Genomic DNA, 21,619 nt, shown 5'->3' with positions numbered 1-21,619 from the left:
CTAAGCGTTACAGAGCTGGCATAAATGTGGTGAAGCAGAGACAGCTCAAAAATGAGGATAAATTGCTTCTGCTTTGCAGTGCTCTGTTTCGATGATGTCTTGTATGTGTCTACCCATTGCTTCTTTCTCTGAATGGATCTTTTAGTGATTCCGATTAGTGCTGCAGCTATACCTTGCAAAACTAAAATCTCTATTTGACGTTTGAGAGAAATACTGCAAAAACAGCAACAAGGAACACTTTCCCATGGCACAAGGTCTTCCAGCAGAGCTGACCTCAGATGCTGTGGTGACACAGCTCAACTCTGCTGGGAGCAGAGGTTCAGCCCTTCACTGTGTTCCTCCTGCTTACATTAGGAAGACTCATACAAAAATGGTTAAATAGCATCGAATGTGTTTGTGGTTATTTCTGCTGTAATGGTAGGTACAGTGAATCATGGGAATGGCCAGCTTCACTTCAAATTTAGACACTGAAAAAACATCAACAGCAGAACTACATTTCTATGGAGATAAAGCTCATAGGGCATTAATGGATAGAATCACCCACACCTAATCATCAGTATGCCTGAAGTACACATCTAAAGCATTGGCTTAGATAGTTTCGAGGTTTATATTTCTGTTTTCCCTGCATTTCTAACTAATTCCTGTTGGTTGCAGGCAGTGGAATGGCAATGTGATGAAGCTACTAAAAAAGCCTGTTACAGTAAAGGCAAATCAAAGGTAAGCATGAGACAGCGGTTCTACTTTAATAAAATTTATGTTAATAGCAGGGTGATTTAGTGTACCTTACTCTACCTTATGCATTTTCACTGTCTTCCTTTCTGAAAAGAGTTGTAGGAAAGGAGTCTGACGCTCATTTATAAGCAGAGGAATAAAAACGAATATAGGGAGTGTGAGGTGAGAGATATAGTCATGTGATTCTGTTCTGAAATGATCAAGAACTGCAGTTTCCAACAATTTACTTTTTTTGACTCTATAACATTTCATATGTAATGGACTGTATTCTCACTTCATTTTCAGTGCTGTAAATCTTGAAATACTGTGTAATTACTTTGTAAAATCCTCAATTTATTTCCCTGTGCAGCTTTAGGAAACTTTTATATTTCATATCTACTGGCACTATAAAGAAAATAATACAAAATTCACTAACTTTTTAGACATGGGACTTGATATATTTTTAGTATTCAGAACCAATTCCTTATCTGGCCAACTACAATTTCTTTTATTCAGCACAGGTAAGTACAATGCTAAGATGTTGATGCTCTCATCCTTTATGACTGTCCTGAGCTGAAGCTAGTTATCAAATTAATTGTAAACCCAATTTAAATTGCATGTAATTTATGTTCGTAATTGTTGTACTGTTTAAACATTAAAGTTAATTGAGTGAAAAGAGAAAGAGAAACACATCAACAGCGAGAACTGCAGAAGAGCACACTGGCTTTTAGGACACACATTAAGTAGAACATGTCAGTATACATTACTGATGTGCAAAACTCAAAAAAACCCAAGCTCAAAAACATTTTCCAAAAACATCTACCATCTAGTAGAGGAGGAGTCTTTTCTGTGGTGTATAATCCATGTTCGATTCAACAATGCAGAAACATATGTTGGTATTACATAATTTTGCTAGGAGAAACGCCCAACACTGGTTAAATGCGTTTAAGAATGGATCTTAACATAGTATGTATGTGCAGATTTTCACTCATGCCGATGGTACCCTTTGAAGAAGGTGGTGATTGGAAGTTATGCTGTCACCGTAAAGTAGTATATGTGATATTCTAATAATGACCTCTGAGTTTGTTTTTTAGTATAGTTGTTAGTTGGATAAAGATTTAGTGTTTCTTTTGTATCCATAGCCTTGTTTCTCATTCACAATCTAGAAGAGAAGTAAAACCCTTATATTCCATTATGTTTGAAAGTAATCCTGGGAGGAAATAGTTTGTTTCTTATTTTTTATTGGTGTGCCTGAAAACTTTATGTGGGAGTTGCTGGAGAATGCAGAGGTATCGACTGAGGCAGCCTACCCAGCTGGAACGACAACTGTCTTTTTGAACTTTTCATGCCTCTCTTGCTTTTACTGATGTGATTGAGGCTAAAATCAAGGGACAAATTTATGGCTAGATAAAGGATAGCCTAATGATGTTTGTCTTTTATTGCCTTATGTCCAAGACCAAAACAAGGTCACTGTACTCTCTGCATAAGGAGCACATATGCATGCACATGAGGAAATCAGCTGGTCTGTGGTGTGCTCTTCTTCCTAGTCAAACCACAAAAGCCTTCCCTTGGAAAAACTGGGAATTATCAGATGAGGAGGAATTCACTCCAGTGCTACAGTGAAGGAAAAGAGGAAATACCCTGGGATACACAGTTCTAGTTACTGCTGTCAGAAAGACTGCTTGCTTGCTTGTTGTTGTATAAATAGATTCAACCCAAATTGGACAGTTGCTGGGGCTTGCATTCCTGTAACATTTCCGAGGGCAAATTCAGATTTCAGGGCAGACACGTATGACTGTAGGGAAGGGACAGGAAAGATTGGAGACAAAATATACAAGGCCAGCCCAGACTGGCTGTGGGCGAGTTATTCATTCAAATCCCAGTTTCTCTTGACCACCGAGCAGCATGGGGGCAATGAGTTCAGGTGGCAAAACAAAAACTCACTTTGCTGGCGGAGTGCCCTGAAACTAGAAGGTAGCTTTGAACCCTGAAGCAGCTATAGTAATTTTGAGATAACGGTCAGTTAAACACAACTTTTTTTTCTTTCCTTTTTTTTTTTTTTACTACTTCAGAAGGAAGCTGCACAGAATTTTTGCCTCTGGCTGTTAGCAGTAGTTGTTGTTCTGAGGTTTATGCCTTAGGAGCCAAAGAGAGAAAAGAGCTGAAGGGGAAAACGTATAGGGACATCTGTCACATTTGACAGTGTAATGCGTACTTGACTTTTGCAGGCTAATATTTGTTACTGAGACTTCAGACATTTATCCACAAATTTAAACTGTTGCTTAAAATAACTAGTGGCTACAAGGGTGAGCCAGACAAAATTACATCCTTGTGGCCAGCATGCGTTAGCATTTAGAAATCTAAAACACCACACATGGGTAAGATAATAAATTTGGCCTTTCATATTGTCACTTGTGGTAGGGACTCTTAGAAGGAGAAGTATAAATATGCACTGTAAAATTGAAATAAACCAAAGAGAAAATTAAATACATATATATATATATAAAGTAGAGCCTCTTACCTCTTGCTTATTTAAGATTCTAATGTTTGTGTGTGTTAGCATCTGAACCTCAGTAAAAGTATTAAAAATTAAGCACAGGTGTGTTTAAGATGTTAGCCTATACAAGAAACATTGCTGCAAATGGACAACCATATGCAGCCAGATTGTCTTTGAACTGTCAAGTCAGTCTTAAGTAGTAGCCTAACCTGCTGGCTGCTGAATTGTTTCTAATGGTTGTATTTTGTTTCAGGTATGCTGATATAAAGGTAGAAATTACTTGCTAAATGAATTTCTTTCTTTCAGAGGTATTTTTCTAGGAGAATAGGAAAATATATGGCAAAGAGGTCAAGATGAACTGGAGAATAAGACTACATAAAAGATAGCCACCAAACCTACCACCACACTCTGAATTAAAAATCCTTTTGTTTTGGAGTCCTTTGCATTCACCATTGCCACTTCTACAACACACATCTCTGTTTTGCACATCTAAAAATGAACCAGTAGAGCTGGGCCTGACTCCAGAGCTAGAATAGTGACTCTGAGCAATCCAGATGACTAAATAACAGAGTCCGTTTTCAGTAGGTTTTTTGGGGCGGTGCTTGTTTTATTAATTACTATTTTTTAAAATTTGTTTTGTGTTATTGTGGATTTGTCATATGGAAAAAAATTATAAAAGCTATTATTTCACTTTTGATTTTGTTGTACTAGGTACCCAACAAAATTTTGATATGAGATAACTTATTTACACTGTTACAGTATGGATTGTTGTCAAGTTGGCACTGGACTTGGGAACATTAAAGAGAGAATCTTGTGAATCCCAGGAATGTCATAGTTTAAAAAATTAACATTATTTTTTAACAGAAAGAGTGGGTGATCAGCGTGCAAGTAATTTGGCAGTGCCATTATTTCAGGGAGCTCTGGAATATGAAGAGGAGAGGTTGGATGGGTTCTAATGTCAGAACCCACTTATTTTTCCTACACTTACATTCCATGAATTGCTGCAAAGGGCAAGATGGAAACAGCCCGAAGAATAAATTACTATGTTATATTCTGTGAACCTTCTTGAACACCCTTCCCACCAAAGATTTGCCTTCATTTTTTTTTTTTTTTATGTAGTTGACTTGTGATAGAGAAAATGCCCCAAAGTGAAATAATTACATTTTAAATGGCTTATTGCACTACCCAACTCTGTTATATGGTAGTATATTAGCTTCTGTTTGTTTGAAAAAATATATTAAGATGACATTTTTGGTAAATTCAAAATGAAGACATTGTATTTTTACCCAATGGGAACCAAATCTTGATTATAAGATGTTTGACACTTACCTTTAAAGGCTCAAAGAGAAGCTTTTAACAACATTTTCATGAGACACTAATGCAAATGTGGTTTTGAGGGGTATTTTTTCAAAGAGGTAGTTTATTTCTGAGATTTCATGGGGATTTTTTTTTTAGGTTTTTGGTTTTTTTTTTTAACCTGTATTTTTTATTAGGAAAGGCATAGATAGTAAATTCTGAGAGTTTTCTCAGAGAGCTTTCTGGTGTTTTGCTCATCTTGCTTTGCAGTCTATCTTGCAGCTGTTCAATTTATTCAGGATTATATTTCTTGTCTTCCAGGATGAGTCTATTTTCAAGATAAACAAGCAATACATTTAATATAACTGTAGGCCAGATAATGGGACTTCTGCACCATTGCTATTCCATGTATTTACTTACATGATTCCACTTAATATCTGTTAGAGTTGCATAGCTGTATTTTCATGAGGTTTTTATTTGTTTGGTTTTATGCTTTACATGAGGCTATCTTGTGAATGAATGCTAGAGAACATACAAATAGAAGGTTCCAAGAAACCTTTTTCCGAGTGTACTGTTGATTTTGTTTATTTTATTAGATAGGGACATTGATTTTTGCAGGAGGACTGTTTCAATCTTTCCTACATACAGTGTTGGGAGATTTTTAGTATTGCAGAATTTGGCTTTCTGTCTGAATAAACAGTGGAAATTGCTGCTGGTTTCTAGCTTCTGAAATGTGAGAAATGAACATCATAAAGCTTTCACATCTCTCACTTCAGAGTTTACACAGAATCGCAGAATGTTAGGGATTGGAAGGAACCTCAAAAGATCATCTAGTCCAATGCCCCTGCTGAAGCAGGAACATTTAGATGAGGTTACACAGGAAGGTGTCCAGGTGGGTTTTGAATGTCTCCAGAAAAGGAGACTCCACAACCTCCCTGGGCAGCCTGTTCCAGTGCTCTGTCACCCTCACCATGAAGAAGTTTCTTCTCAAATTTAAGTGGAACCTCCTGTGTTCCAGTTTGTACCCATTACTCCTTCTCCTACTGTTGGTTGTCACCGAGAAGAACCTGGCCCCATTCTTGTGACACTCACCCCTTATATATTTGTAAACATTAATGAGGTCACCCCTCAGTCTCCTCTTCTCCCAGCTAAAGAGACCCAGCTCCCTCAGCCTTTCCTCATAAGGGAGGTGCTCCACTCCCTTAATCATTTTTGTTGCCATGCGCTGGACCCTCTCCAGCAGTTCCCTGTCCTTCTTGAACTGAGGGGCCCAGAACTGGACACAATATTCCAGATGTGGTCTCACCAGGGCAGAGTAGAGGGGAACCTCTCTCGACCTACTAATACACCCCAGGATGCCATTGGCCTTCCTGGCCACAAAAGCACAGTGCTGGCTCATGGTCATCCTGCTGTCCACCAGGACCCCCAGGTCCCTTTCTCTTACACTGCTCTCCAACAGGTTATTCCCCAACTTATACTGGTATCTAGTTTAGCCAAACATTTGAAATATACACTTACAAGATATCTTCAATACTAAAGAGGTTTATTGTTATCCTGTTAAGACTGATGGATACATGTGTTTTAAATAGGATGTCTGTGTATGTCATGATTGCGAACACATCAGGTATGCTTAAGCCTCGTTCCCCTAAATTATGTGTGGACACACAACCATGGAAAACAAATCATAATTAGTCTCCTCTGTCCTCTTAAGTATTACTGAATGGATTTCTTTTCTGCGTGGCAGGAGGAATGCCAGAACTACATTCGAGTGCTTCTTGTTGGAGGCAACCATCTCTTCACCTGTGGAACCAATGCGTTCACTCCGATCTGCACCAACCGGACGGTATGAGCTACATGTTTCATCCCGCAAACTCCAGTCTCTTTTCTGAGACAGCAGATTAAAAGGCAGAGCCTGCTGTGCTTGAATCCACACTATTTGTGTATTAGTTGTAAAATGTAGATGGGTAGCTGCATACTGTGTATGTGAAGTTTGAGAGAACCTGTATTAGCGATTTCTGACTGGTGAGAATGTGAATTCTTGGTTGAGAAGATCTGCCATTCTGTTTCTGAAAGAAACCTAGTTATAATTTACATGTATCAAGGAAAGAGAGTCTATTAAGGATCAATAACAGTCATAATAAAAGTCAACATGTCACTGTTTGGACTAAGCTGGCTATTTATTTCAAGAGACAAGAGGTGTTTAAATACAAAGAATAGCCGCATCACCAAAAAACTCCTTTGCACACTTATTATATTTAAACCTATTGTACTTTTATTTTCAAATAACATATTAATATCATATTGTGGTTTTGAAAGTATTAGGGCTACAAAATCAGAGAGATAGTTCTGCTGAACTGGAAAGCTTATTTTTTTAATCTCATTTTTCATGTGAGGTTCTTTCTTAGAACATGCTAACAAAATGAAACAAGTAATAGCTTTGCTTTTTTTTTTTTTTTTAATGTCAACTACTTGCTATGGCGAATACCTTAGTTGATTCTGACAATCATATCTGGTTTTCTTTGTCATAATAAAAATCAATTAATTTGTTATTCCCTCCTAATATAAAACATTTTAGGCCTGGTGGATAATGATACATGTTTTACACACCGAAGTGGCAAAAGTAAGATCAGACATTACAGTAAAGCTTTCTATAAGAGACAGTTTCAGATTGATGTAAAGGTCAGTTCATTACTGTTGTACAATACAAAAGCAGATAACTGATATTTATAATAGGATATTCCTCACACTGATACAGCTAGGCTGAAATGATAATTTTCAGGTCATTTTAATCCTTTTTTCTCACTCTTTTACAGTTAAGTAACTTGACAGAGATCCACGATCAAATCAGTGGCATGGCTCGTTGTCCTTACAGTCCCCAGCACAACTCCACTGCTCTTCTCACTGCCAGTGGGGAATTATATGCTGCTACAGCCATGGACTTTCCAGGAAGGGATCCTGCTATTTATCGCAGTCTGGGGGCCCTTCCTCCTCTCCGCACTGCCCAGTACAACTCCAAGTGGCTGAATGGTGAGTGCTGATGGACCATGAGACTCATCTCTTTTTAACCCATGTTCTCTACATTAACGATCTTGAAATTCCATTATGAGAATTTCAATGTTTTTAGAGCATTTTTAATCTAATTTTAAAATTATTTTGTGTAATACTTTTTTTTTTTTTTTTTTTTTTTTTTTTACAAATGTAAGTACTATGACATTTACTGAATATAGCTGCAGTTTGTAGATGTGCACTTAAGTATTACATATAAGTCATGTTTGCAGACATACTGCCTGCTGTACTGGATCTCTCAAGAGCGCGTATACGGCAAAGCTGAGTCAGCCAAGAGCAGTAGCTTGCCTGGAGCATTGTTAGGTTGAGTCCTTCAAAAACAAAATGCAGAAAATAAACAGTTTAGAATGGGCTGAATTCTCCTGGCTTTCCCTGCAGGTTCCAGCCTTGAAAAGCAGCAGGTTGTGCTTTCAAGCTGCTTAGGTGTCAGACTGATGTTTTTGATGCTTATTATAGCCAAAGGACAGGGGCTAGTCTGCAAAACACATCATAAAATCATGTTGTAGAAATTACTCCTGTGTCATGAATGTCTATCACCTGATGAGGACTTCCAGCTGAGAGAAGTTGTGAACAGATAGGTATACCTGAAATGTATTTTTAACAGGTCCAGTTGCTATTTTATGTATTATAAGAGAAACAGATTATTCTAAAATGAAAATTGTTATTTAACATAAAATGTGAAATTATGTATATAATTTGCCCATGCTTGTCCCAGTAGTAAAAAAAACCCATCTTTTCATAGTGCAGTCTACATGACACACCAGTCAATATTCCCACAGTGCATTTTGTATTATGATGGAATTATTCTCATGTTTGAAATTAAGTACAAACATAAATCCTTCTAGCTTCAGAACATTAGGTCAGCTGAAAGTGACAGACTTTATTTTGAATATTTCAGGTCTTATATAATCTGAATGCTGAATTGTGCATATTTGCTTGGCGTATTTTCCTTGTACAAAGAAGCCGTCAGAGGTAGCTTGGAGAAATTTGTGACCTTCTCTGAAGGTCAGCTGATTTTAGAATATTAATTAACAAAACCAAACCAAACTGTATGAAACATAACAGAATTATAGCAGTGCAAAAGAAATGGGAGAGGAAAAATGAACTCAAATAGATATCCCTTTTCAGGCACCTTTAGTCCACACAGACATGATATTGGAACTAATTCCCGTGCCACACTTGGGTCCTTCTGTCAAAAGGAAAAAAATTCTTCACAGTGAATTTTCAGTTTAACTGGGTATGTTTTATTCCAAAGGGCAGACTACAATTCCCCCTCGGACGTCTCTAATTAGAGTCACTGTATTTACATTTTGTCTATTTAAGGCTTCAGCTGCACTTATACATTCTCTGAGCTCACTCTTCTGCCTCAAAACTGTTTAGAACTAAGTTACCAGGAAAGTGTGGCTTTTATCTTCGAGGAGGAAGAACAAGATGAGTTTTGTAGTTGCAGCCTGTTCAAGCAAATCCAATAAAAGTCTGGAAGCAGCCCAGTTAACTACATGAAAGGGAGGGGAATGTCTTTTGGGGTAGCTAAGAGTTGGGGATTCATCTGCTGGAGTTGTGGATTCTTCTGCTTTTATGTCAATTTGCCTGCTCATATGTGACTCAGTGCCAAGAAATTGCATTAGTTTTTCAGTGCTTGGATGGAAGTGAAGATTTTGCTGCTTTCAGTGAGAAAGTAACACAGATAATCCTGCAAAAAATGTAAGGCATCAACTGGAATGGAAGCTTTCTGGTCAATATCTGTTCAGCAACAGTAGCTGACAGTTCCTGTAATTCAGCCTTGCTTGAGGTGTGCATGCACATGCACACGTCTGAATGTTTCCAATGTAAAGGAAGTTTTTCTTTTACATCCAGGTTTGCCTCAGAGGCACAATGTTTTTTTTTCTCACTTAGATTTTTCTACTCTGTAAATCACATTGGACAAATTCAAACCATCTTGGTGGGCAATGACAATACTCTAAAACATAGCTGATTATCTTGGTCCACATGTTATTGCTATGCAATAAGCACCTTGTTGATTCTAATGGCTGGCACACTTCTCAGTGAATTCATGGGTCTTGATGCATTCAACACTCAGCTGGGGTGCTGAGGAGTTGGGATAGCTTGGTTAAAAATATGAATTATTCAGGATATGTGTAAAAGTAAGCTACAATATTATACTGTGAGAGTATAACTAAAAGGAAAAAATAAAGTTTGAAGAACACACAGTATGTGAAGCACAAAGATCTTGAGCAAGCACTGATCCAAAAAGGTAGATGGACAACACAACACTGCCAACACAAATCCTGTTGATAACTGGCGCTAGTTATTGTGGAGCCGTCTTAGACTGTCTCTGAATATGCTGTTTGTTCACCCACTAGACAATCTGTTGACAACATCTGAGATTTGACTCCCCTAAATTTTGTCTGTTTTGACAATTTTATTGGCAGAAAGAACAGTTGGCCAAATGTTACATGTATCTGCCTACTTCCTAAAAGTTTTTCCTATTTTGGAAAATTTTAGAGTGTAAACAGTCATGTCTTCTTCAGTGATAGAGGGAAGAAGCATCTGTAGGTAGTTATTGAACTTACTCCCTTTTAACATTAAGAGTAGTAATCTATTCAGCTCTTAATTATCTCTGAATACAATGATCAGTTATAATGTTTTTACCTCAGTACTTCCCTCCTCTTCTACAAAACGGAATTAATGCTCTGCTTATGGAGCCTATTTCTGTCTTCTTGGTGCTCCTATAGACAACATTAAATGCAACTGGCCTAAAGCAGGTTTTTGACCACAGTCATCACCATTCTGCTTGTTTCCATGAAGAGATGCCATTGAAGGACCAGGCTACCTTAGTGTTATGACCTGAGTATTCACCATAGTTCAACAGTTCTACAGGTTAGGTTGCTCACAAAGAATTTATCAGCTGACAGTGAGGAGACAGACCCCCTGTTTTTTTCACCTTTCTTGCCAAATCTGTCAGTACTCTGTAACTGTCTTTATTCTCAGTCAAGAGGAACACCCAGAGGAGTTAACAACGGCTGCCAAACAGTGCCGTCCTCATCCAACTCCCCAGCTCGCTGCAGGGTAGTAAAACTCAAAATGTGAAGCAGAGAACCTGCCTATCCTCATGATGTGATGTTTTGGCCCTCTCTTTTCCCGTGTAGTGAAAAAAGTAGTGCCTGAAGTTACTGACATGAATATATGCACAAACAGATAATAAGGCAGAAAGGCTGCTTACCAGTAACTTACTCTTCAAGATGTGTTATTCTGCTACCTACTTTCTTTCTCTCTGAGTCTCTGTTCAAGTACTTTGATGCCTCAGAGAAATGATTTGAGGTAATAAAACACACATTAAAGATTATGTCTAAAGCAGACAGCTCTTCCATTGATTTCTTCTCCTGACCAAAGCAATCAGCAAGACCTTGAGCTTCAGCCAACTTCTCAAGTCAGTAAAGGGCAGCATGTTGCTAGAATGTTTCAAAATTACTTTTGTAGTATTTCATAAAAAGAATATTCTGCCTTAGCAGTCTGCTCTGGACATGATTAAATAATAGCAAATAAATTATTTTTTTCATTAAGAAAAAAGTACACTTTGATTTACGGCTGGCATGTTGTTTATTTGAGTCTCTTTAAACTCTCAGTATGACATAGACTTTAAATCATATCCAGAGTTGACTTTTGTAGTGTGCTTCTAACTGGACTTCGCTTTAGAGTTGATCTCCAAAGTACAGTAGGGCCAGATTTCATCACCATTTGCTCTAGAGGACAGCGGTGAAGGGAATACTTATATTTGTATTCCACAGCTGCAGTGGGTCCAGACAGGCAAGGAAAAGCCTTCACTGCTTAGACTTAGAAACTTTTTCTGTAGTCCAACATTTAGTCAGTAAAGGTATTTCTCCTTTCGAGTCACCTCCTCGAATCAGTAAATGTTTGTTCTGATGCCTCAGTGTGCAAGTTTGCCTTAGTCTATGATGTCTGTTTGCTTTATTTAGCCAATAAAGGGGCAAATCAGATGAAAGAAACAATTGAAATCCCAATCAATACCTTTCTGTTTCATGACTTGGAGAAATACTGGGACAATTTGTTCCAAGTACCTTTGCTTACAGTTGCTTGGGTCTCTATCTATCTTGAAATACATTGTAATTTTTTCTTTATCCATGACACACAATGATAGATGATATTGGAACACATTAAATAAATAAAACCTTTCTTCTAATTGTCAAGACACGTAATCAGTGGCATCAGTGGGCAGACTAGAGATCAGGGGAGTCAAACTCCTCTTCACCTGGGGCCACATCAGCCTCGCTGTTGCCTTCAAAGGGCCAAATGTATTTTAGGACTGTATAAATGTAACTATTCCTGCCATAGATGATTAAAATGTAATCTTATATCAGATGTAGCTCCAAAACAAGGTGGGGGGAGGGGTGGTGGTGAAATCTTGTACATATTAGGTGCCTTTCCAGCTGAGAACAGTATAGGAATGTTTGGAGTTCTCTGCTCTGTTGCTAGACGTAATATTATCACTTTTTCCTCTTGCTGCTTATAGCATTTGGTTATTAGATACTCTTAAAGTCGTTCTTCTGAGGTCACTTTCTTAAAAAACATTTTGCTTAATAAAAACCTTATTAATCTAGAGCAGGTACTTTTAGTCTTCATAAGGAACAATAAAAGTAAAATTCTTACTCAGGTGCTTTGATTAGCAGGGTTTAATACAGCTCTGGATCCATTACTATTGTTGTTTGTTAGAAGACTTATTGTAACTCTTGCTGCTTAGTAGGATATGTGGAGAGAAATTATGAACTAAGAACAAAAAAATTAATCCTTTCAGTTTTGCTTTTAAGGATTAATGGAAGTGGCTATAATAATTCAGGGTTATCCTTTCATTTTTCTGTTTTTTAATGGAAAGCCTCGTAATTACCTAGTGCAAGCTTTTTTTATTATGTAATATTTCATGTAACTCAAAACCATTGTGTTCTTGAGACATGCAATTTGGTCTTCAGCTTTCAGATAAAAGACCTGACTGAAAATATACAAAACAGATGCTAACAATTGTTGCTTATTTTGCAAGAAGATAAATAATTACTTTCCTTTGGTGGTGTACCTGTGAGGTTCTGGGTTTTTTTGCTTGTATCATCCTTTTTGCCAGTATTCTACAATGAGAGGGAAATGACTGCTGGTTTTGAAACCCATCCTTAGGCTTCTTCAGTGGAGCTACTACCAGAGGAAAAAATTGAGCAGTTGTGCTGTTTTTTCCTTTCAAAGCTGTACATCTTCTCCTAGATGGCAGAGACAGAGTAGGAGAGCAGTAAGTTGATGTGAGATGAAGGTGCCTCCTCTGACTCCCTTTCTGCAGTGCCAGACTGTTGTTACAAAACACCTTCACAGCAGACCTTCACCCATCAAAAATGGTGGAGACAGGCAGCACTATCCATGAAGGTGGGATTTGTTTTTCTTCTTATCTACCCTAGGTAAAACAGGAAGGACCGTCTTCCATTAGGAGGCTACTGAGGACAGAGCCTGTGCTTTTGTGTCTCATCTAGGCTCCTCATGTCAGGTGCCAATTGGAGAGGCTGAATGAGGAAGGAAGAAAGGACCCCTGAAATCAGATCATCTGTGTCCAGCTGCAGAGAGGTGTGACAGGAGCATCACTCATTAGTGCAGAAAACTGTAATACACAGTGAGCCAGAGAGAATGAAAGAACTTAGAACTGAAATACATCTCACCCAGGGTTGAGAGGCTAGAAAATTTCCCATTTCAGGGAGCATGAACACATGAAAAACAGCATTCACCAAAGAAGGGAGGAGGACAGAACTGTTGGAGGCAGAGACAAGACTTTCAGTAGCAGGTATACCAAGCCTTAAGGTGAAAGGGGAAGGGGTTGGACTCTGTTTAATTTTCTGTTATAAAAATTAAAAAAATAGAAAAAAAAAATAAAACAAAATAAAATAAGAGAGAGAAAAGAGGACCGGCTCTGCAGGAAGTGCCCTTTGATCATCTCCCTTCCTGCAAAACTAGATCAGAGAAAACAAAATAGATGGCAGCCCAAATGTTTGGAGAGAAATGGGTAAGCCATCATAGTTGCTTTTTCTTTCCATAGCATACTTGCTGTTTGGCAAAATCTGCTGAAAACAAGCTGGGTTTTTTTTTGTTTGGGTTTTTTTCTCATGTATGGGGAATTCTGGATTCAGAGTTTTAAGTAATCATGCAAACTTCCGGATCTTTGGATAGATCCTTATAGCCCAAACCTCTAGAGGTGTTGAGTGAATTAAGGTAGTCTTCTATATTTATGATCCTCACCTCTCTCCCAATATAATGCTGTACAAGGTCTCTATCCAGTGAATATATGTGATGCAAAATCCACTGTACTTCAGATGACACTCTCAAGGACTTGCATAGGTATTACCTACTAGAGAATGGTTTCTGTCACTAAGTTTGTCACTGGCAAATTTGCATCGGTAAAATTCTATAATAAATTGCCAAATCTTATGCCAGGTAAGAGTGCTTTACCTTGAAAATGAAGGACATTTATTTAAAATAAACAACAGGCAATAAACCAAGGAATTCTAAAATACTATATTTTAAAATGTTTTTTCAGAAATGAAATAATTGCTGTTCAGAATTTATTAGTGAACATCCATAAAATGCAATACCTAATGAGTGCATTCACTTTTATGATTATATTGAATCGTATTATAAAATCTATCAGCAATATAAGAGAAGCTTGAAAAAAATGTCAGGCATACACAGTTTTAGTGTATTTTGAAGTTCTTGCTCTTCATTATCCATAAAATCTTCAATTTAACAAAATAAAAAGTGAAAGAAATGATGGAGAGCTGAGGCATTGCAGAATAAATAGTAGTCAAAATAGACTGGTAGCCAGCTATGCTATGACAGACTAGCATTTTATGCATGTGTCCTAGATAATTATGAAACACAGAGGAAAAATAATAAAGAATTATTTATGCCAGTTTTATACCAGGACTTAACGTTTCACAGTTCAGGATGGAGGATGGATATAGCTATGATGACTACAAGTTGTATATTACTTTTAAGATGTTTAATGCAGTAGGAAAATTTTGCTCTATGATTAAGACTTGTCTTTAAATATTCATGACCAGTGACACCTTGGTCAGCTTTATGCAAGATCTATACTGTTTTTTCAACAGCTGCAGAGGGCTACACTAAATGAATATAAGTAATGAATATATGAGGATGGCAAAAGTTAAATAGGAAATTGACTTTGTTAATTATGTCAGTAAGGTGAAAGAAAATAAAACAGGCTGGCACATTTGGAGCTTACGTTTTTTTCCATTATTTTAAAATTCCCTTTTGGCAAGCATTTCTAGATGGAGGTTGAACCTTATTTAAAAAAAAAAAAAAAATCAAAAGCATCCTTCTAGAATTTAATGCCATTAAATATTTTGCTGAATACAAATATTTGGAACAAATGGGTCTTCAGATGCCAACAGTATGAGGGTGTGATTCATTGACGTGGTGAGGTGAATGAACAAGCTCCAGATAGATCTCATTCAGCATTAGACCAGCATCTAGACTGCTAAGATTTTGAATCTATTATACATGCGTAAATCCATGTGTGTGTCTTATTTTGTGTATATATATAATCTGATCTGTGTCTAGATCTGTCAAACTTCTGATTTCAGTTTTCACCTTCTGGGATTAATTTCACTTTTGACTGGGTTGCATTGCATTGACTCTGAATGCATTGCACTTCAAACATGAGTGGTCAGAGGACAGTCAGTGTAAATCACAGCTCTTTCATGCTCAGAGTAAGCTTTGGATGTTATAATTCTTAAGATTAATTGCTGTTGCCTCCAGAAAGACAGACAGATCATTCCCTGTTACTTGGTTTACTCTGGAAACCGTAGCATCCACTAACTAGGTAAATTAAGTCATATTAGTCTACTTCAGACTATGTGGAGTTTTATAAAAAGCAGAAGCGAACTTTTTTGCTCCAAATCTCAGGAAGTGAGAAAAGGCCAGAACTCCTTCAGATGCTCTCACAAAACTCTCTCAGGCTCCTGTTTCCATTTGCTCTTCCCAGACAAGGTTTCTGTACAGTTCCGTTCATCCTTTTACTCACTCAGACTACACCTACACCACTTAATAAAAAAGATCCAGGAAATAAGCTTATGCACAACACCTTTGGTCATCCGTGTTGCTTAATTGTTCGTTCAATTCCCAGCCTTGTTTTGGACCACTCCAACTACTGCTTTCCCAGTAGAAACCTGAGTGCAACTCAGGGAGAAGTTTGCTTTACACACGGGTAGCATGAGACAGTACAGGTGGGGCTGCACCATTTTGGCTCCTTCTGCCCTCCAGGGTGCCCCATCCTATTCCTAATCAGCTTTGCACTCCCAAATCCCCCGTCTGTCTTTACACCACCTCCCAGGGCATGCAGCACATCCTTGCTTTCATGCTGCAAGAATGCCATTCTCTGGACTGCAGTATGAGCATGTGCTACCTGGCAGAGCTGCCGCCAGTTCCTATGGAAGCATTTGGTGCTGTCAGATGGCATCACCATGTGTCTGCTCTGGCAGCGAGCGTGGGCTTGGTCTCTTTGGTCTCCGAGTCCCCTGGGCTGGCGGAAAGGGAAAATAATCTAAAGGGAACCATTGTCTCTTCCTAGTAAGTGCGTGTTAAGAACAGCCACCATGCTCCCTGGAAAACATAGGTTTGTCTCCAAACGTTAGGAAGACAATTGGAGTATTTCAGATAGAAGCACTATCTGGACTTCATATGGTTCAGTTATCTTTTTGTATTAACTTAGAAGAGTCTGTGGGAAAACGTCTTTGCAGGACAGTCACGCTGGTTTATGAAAGAAGCCGTAGAGATTCCCAGACTTTGTGCTGAATAAGAAGACATCAGAAATAACACACTACAGTGTGTTTGCTCAGAGGCAGCAATAAGTAGCCACCTTGTGCTTTTAGTGCATGGGCTTGTTTATGTGTGTAGCACTGTTCTCTGTTGTATGCTGGAGATCTACGTTGTGTTGTGCTGACGAAATAATTTTCTTGCTTTCCTCATTCCGTTGCTTCCATTTAATTTGGGAGAGTCTAGGCAGCCTCATGCATCCGTAAATTGAATATGTAAAAATTCATGAAGGTCATATAAAACACTTGTGACACTATTACAGATTGACATTCTCAGGCTGATCCATACTAGGTGTATTCTGTCACATACTAGAATCCTTGCACTTGTTCTGGTGATCTGATAATTCACAAATGAGATGTGTTTGTCCTTCCAGAACTATTTGCAAATTCAGCAGGAAACAAGAGAGTCACTTCATTTTCTGCATTAAAAACTTTTATGGGAATTCCTCCATGTCAACAAACAGGAGTTCACAGCACAGTATTTGGAAACATATGAACTAGTTTTTCCTAGACAGGAATCTCCTTTTTCCTTTGAAGCTTTAAAGCAATTCATTTCACTTTTCCCAAAGAGAAAATGAAATAAAGTCTGACATGATAATCCCCCCATATCCACAGAATTCCCTGAAGTGGCTCTGAGGTTATTACATTTCATGCAAATGAAAACAATTTTCACAAGTTTCGACAGCAGGCCACATTTTCATAAGTTCATAATCAGTAGAGTATATGCATAGGTGTTTGAAGATGTATGTATTGTTTCTCAGTTTTGAATGCACGGAATAGGAGTACTCGTTTTTATTTATACATGTGTTATGATTATTAGCACAACTTTAAAATATTGTCTCTTGAAAGAGATACATGGATTTTTCAAGAACCTTAAAACATTCTGAATGCATTTAATATATTTTTATTCCTAAAGTTCGTGAAGGTTTTATTTGTAATCAATTTTTCTCCACATTTCCAGTTGTGTTTTGGCTTTGCAGCTAGGTATCTGATTTTTAGCAACATATTTTTTATATCTTAGCCTTAACACTTGTAATTAAATCTTCTGTATTGTTCTGCAAACATGTACATTTTTAGAGGAAAAAAAAAATTAACAAAGTTAAAAACTGAGGTCTTTTTTTTTCAGCTTTCTCCAGTTTCAATGTTTAGTGTACAAATGTATAACAGCATTAGATGTTATATTTAAAGAACAAGAGCTCATGAGCAACTATGATAAGTTACAAATCTGTAAACTCTAATAATGAAGTTGGAAGGTTTTTGAAGTCTTTGAAGCAAAATTCCTATTGTAATGGAAGTTTTACACACATCTGGAAAGGAGATATGAGGTTCTAATAGGGAAAACATTACTCATAGTTTAGCTCTTTGTATATTGTCAACCCAAGTTCACCTTTATTGTTCTCACAAGTCTTGTCAATCTATTTTGCCTATTTTGTTTGTTTTGGTTTTGTTTGTTTGTTTGTTTTAAAGACACAAACGCAGTGGTACTATGCAACTTCTGAGAATTCACGATACCAACAGGTTCTCCTCAAAATTATTTCGTTTCTATCTTCCAGCAAAACATCTGTGCAGATCTGAGTGTGAGGAAAGTGGGAGATAGTACAGACTAATCTCAAGGAAGTGCTAAGTATGATAATGAATGAAAGTTACAGGGAAGAGTGAGAACGCTATCATATCTGCTCAGCTTCAGATATCCTGGGCAGCTGATGACCATTGCTGCTGCCAAAAAACCTGCCCTGGATACCCTCAGCACAACAGATAGAGAGGGAAGTGACACCAGAGGCCATGTAAGCTGGGAACTGGGTCCTCTTTCGAGAAGAGCTGTCCGACAGGGTTTGGGCTACTGCATGGAAATGCCAGCTTGCTTGCCTTTCTAGTTCCTCTCAAAAGTTTTGGAAGTTTTGAGATGTTCCTGTAAAATGCTTCAATTCAATTACAGTAGCTTCTTTCAATACGATAGTGCTGTCAAGAAATGTTCACCTATTGAATTTCTTTGGAGTGTTTTCTTACAATAGACGTTTTAAAAATAGTTTTGTTTGTTTCTTTGTTTTCCCACTTCAGAATAACATTTGGGAATGAAAACAAAATTTTGTTTGTTTCTCAGAGATATCAGTGTTCTATAATAGTTACTTACACAAGAGGGGCTCTTCTCCACAAATCTGTGTTTCGAATTTGTCTTTCCTTTAGTAACTCATCAAGTTATCAGTCTCAGTCATGGACTTTCCTCACTTTTAGTAATCCTTATGGGAAATGGACCACATGTTTATTGTCTTTGATATCGACTGTTTCCTTCATTTTTTTTTTTTCCTTTTACTAAATATGGCCATCTGTTGTTTCCTAGGTACTTATATATATATATCTATTCTCTAATATCTCCTGCATCACCATCATTTTCTTTGGTCAGTTTTTAATCAATTAAAAAAAAAAAAAAAAGAAAAAATACTGTAATACTATTAAAATATTTAACTGAGAGCTGAAATTAGGTTATCTTACCATCAAATACTCTTGTGTAGAGTTCTCTTTTCATTACAGCTTCTGAGCACATTCTTAGTCACACTTGGTTACCATCCATTATTCTTCTAATCTGAAGTAACGGCATGGTGGTAAAGCAGAAGCAGAGTTAACACAACTGATGGAGCAATTATATTTTAAGAGTACATTATGCCTGTATGTGGAGAAGAAAAACTCAGGGATGCTTTTGGCGTTAGAGCACAGTGAGCTGGGCCAGAGCTGCCCAGCACAGTTGTGTGGGACAGATGCCCGGAGCAGATGGTCTGTCCAGCCATGTTCATGTAGCTCATCATTCTGGCTGGATGTGAGCTGGCCTGCTCACATATCATGGGATCGATTCCTTGCAAGTACAGTAAGAGATGTGTTTTTCTAAATCTACTGCTTGAAGATAAATCCATCTTCCAGGTTAGCATAAGTGCACATATCACAGGAAAGTGATGAATAGTATTTTCTTCTATTGTTTTCAGAGCCAAATTTTGTATCATCTTATGACATTGGGAACTTTACCTACTTCTTCTTCCGGGAGAATGCAGTGGAACATGATTGTGGCAAAACAGTCTTCTCTCGTGCTGCCCGGGTGTGCAAAAATGATATTGGTGGCAAGTTCGTGCTGGAGGATACCTGGACTACCTTCATGAAAGCTCGGCTCAACTGCTCTCGCCCTGGAGAAATTCCATTTTACTATAATGAACTGCAGAGCACTTTCTTCCTGCCTGAACTGGACTTGATTTATGGGATTTTTACCACTAATGTGTAAGTATATTCTATGACATATTTTATTTTCTTGCTATTTTTGACAGTCAAAACTAAAGCTTCTGAGCTACTTTCTTCTGTGCATGCCAAGTAAACACTATAAATTCAAATGACTGTTTTGCCCAATCCACTGTCCTCTTGTGAAAAAGTGTCAGTTCCAAATGCTTCCTACATGAATTGTTGAAGGCATAGGAAAGAAGGAAAAATTCTTAGTATTTCCTTACAGCAGGGAGCTTACCTTCTATAAATATCCACTAACCAGGTAGAAACAGTCACAAATTAATGCCAGCAAATTATGATCCCTAAGTTTTTTAGTCCATGAACATAAATTTGGGCTTGAGCTAATTTCTTCTGCTTTGAGTACAGTCTTTTATTAACACATCAAAGCACCTTCCAGACTGAGTCTGGCCCTTGCACCAGCAACTCAGGAGATGAGCCTGACTAGTGGGAGGCTGCTTGCACCAGGCTGTGATAATTTCTGACGATGATGAGCTTAACTCTGCTCCTGCGTGGGAGCAATGCACTGAAGCTAAATGGTGCTTTTTAAAAGAGAATAGTAAAAACTTTGGGACTACTGGGGATAAAAAATTTGATGGTGTTTTCAACAGTAGTTTTAATTTCATTGACCTGGTTTACTAACTAGTTCCAGTCTTAGAAGACAGGTATTTCTCAGGTGGCATGCTCATTCACTGTTCAACATGATCTTTCATGAGATGTCAAAGTAGCCTTGGTACTCTCCTACTGTGGAAAGCCTAACTGGAGAATTCTGCTGCAGAACATCCACAGGGCTTTGGCCATGGAAGGGGAGCAATGCTCTTCTCTTTAGAAGGGCTGTCCTAGCAATTTGGGGAATGGTAGATTTTCCTATGCTACAAATTCTACAGTTCTTGAGATTGCTTAGGGATCTCAGGCCTGCCATCAGCACACCTTGGCTCTTCTCAGAAAGGACTCACTAATGGAGGACTACCTTTGCCACATGAAAGCAGGCAGTTTTTGAAACCTTGCTGCTACTTGCCTCTTCCCCAGTAGCTCAGCATTCTGCCTTGTCCAAGAGAGATGGACAATTCAAAGAGGAATTAATTACAACTGTTTGGGCATGCAGTTTTTGATAGCTCCCTTTAAATTATATTTGTTCCTGCCACCAAATATTGTAAGTAGATATTTGGACATTGTTGAAGTGTTACAAAGTGAGGGTTACTTCCCCATGTTGAATACCCATTCAAAGATATCTGCACAAACTGTATGATCCACCTTTCAGCCCTCCAGCCTGGCAGTGGAAAAGTGTCAAGGTTTCCCATGAGACAGAACAAGATATTCCTTTCTGTTCTTATAACAACATCAGATATTACTTAATCACATTCAGCATTTGTCAGTCTCAGTATCTTCAGAATTGCAATGGTTTTATTGTACCCTAATGCTTTTTAAAATATACTATGAATCATTCTGTGTGGAAAAAAATAAAGCATTTCTGTCAATGAAGATTGAATAATAGCAAAGTCTTCACGCTTTATGTGTGGTTGACTGTTAAGCCTACTATGGCCACTGCTTCATAATGAAGCTGATTTAGTTTCTTTCAGACCATCTGAAAATCTATAAATATAAATCTGATGTCCTTTAAGGACTTCAAGAAATTCAAGAACACATTGGTGTGGTTAATTATATTAGTGAGCTACCTTTAGTGATAGTTTATATAGGCAAGGAATTATCAAATCAAATGATAGTTGATTCTGCAGAAATTGTTAGCGTGGAACTTCAAGATGCATGGGTTCTTTGAAATAAGAGTGACAAGTATAAAAAAACAAATTGCTCTTTTGTCCTGCTATTAAATTCATGTATCCTAACTGTTTACAGTTGTTGTCAGATTTGATCCCCTGATGTTATTTTTTCTTACCATAATTTTGGAGTTTCTATA

At 37.8% G+C, this 21,619-nt stretch overlaps 1 protein-coding gene across 9 annotated transcripts in view; it reads left to right on the top strand.

Moving 5' to 3' along the window:
• Positions 1 to 21,619, top strand: part of SEMA5A (semaphorin 5A) — a 328,825-nt gene that overhangs the window by 178,911 nt on the left and 128,295 nt on the right. For all 9 annotated transcript variants that reach the window (XM_082045292.1, XM_082045298.1, XM_082045290.1 and 6 more), the window contains 4 exons: positions 655 to 717; positions 6,249 to 6,347; positions 7,318 to 7,531; positions 19,422 to 19,707. In XM_082045292.1, the coding sequence (XP_081901418.1) occupies positions 655 to 717; positions 6,249 to 6,347; positions 7,318 to 7,531; positions 19,422 to 19,707 (662 nt within the window). The remainder of the gene's footprint in view (positions 1 to 654; positions 718 to 6,248; positions 6,348 to 7,317; positions 7,532 to 19,421; positions 19,708 to 21,619) is intronic.

Source organism: Streptopelia decaocto, assembly GCF_964273445.1.
Source record: "Streptopelia decaocto genome assembly, chromosome: 2".
Taxonomy (NCBI): domain Eukaryota; kingdom Metazoa; phylum Chordata; class Aves; order Columbiformes; family Columbidae; genus Streptopelia; species Streptopelia decaocto.
This window is presented reverse-complemented; position numbering and strand designations above follow the sequence as displayed.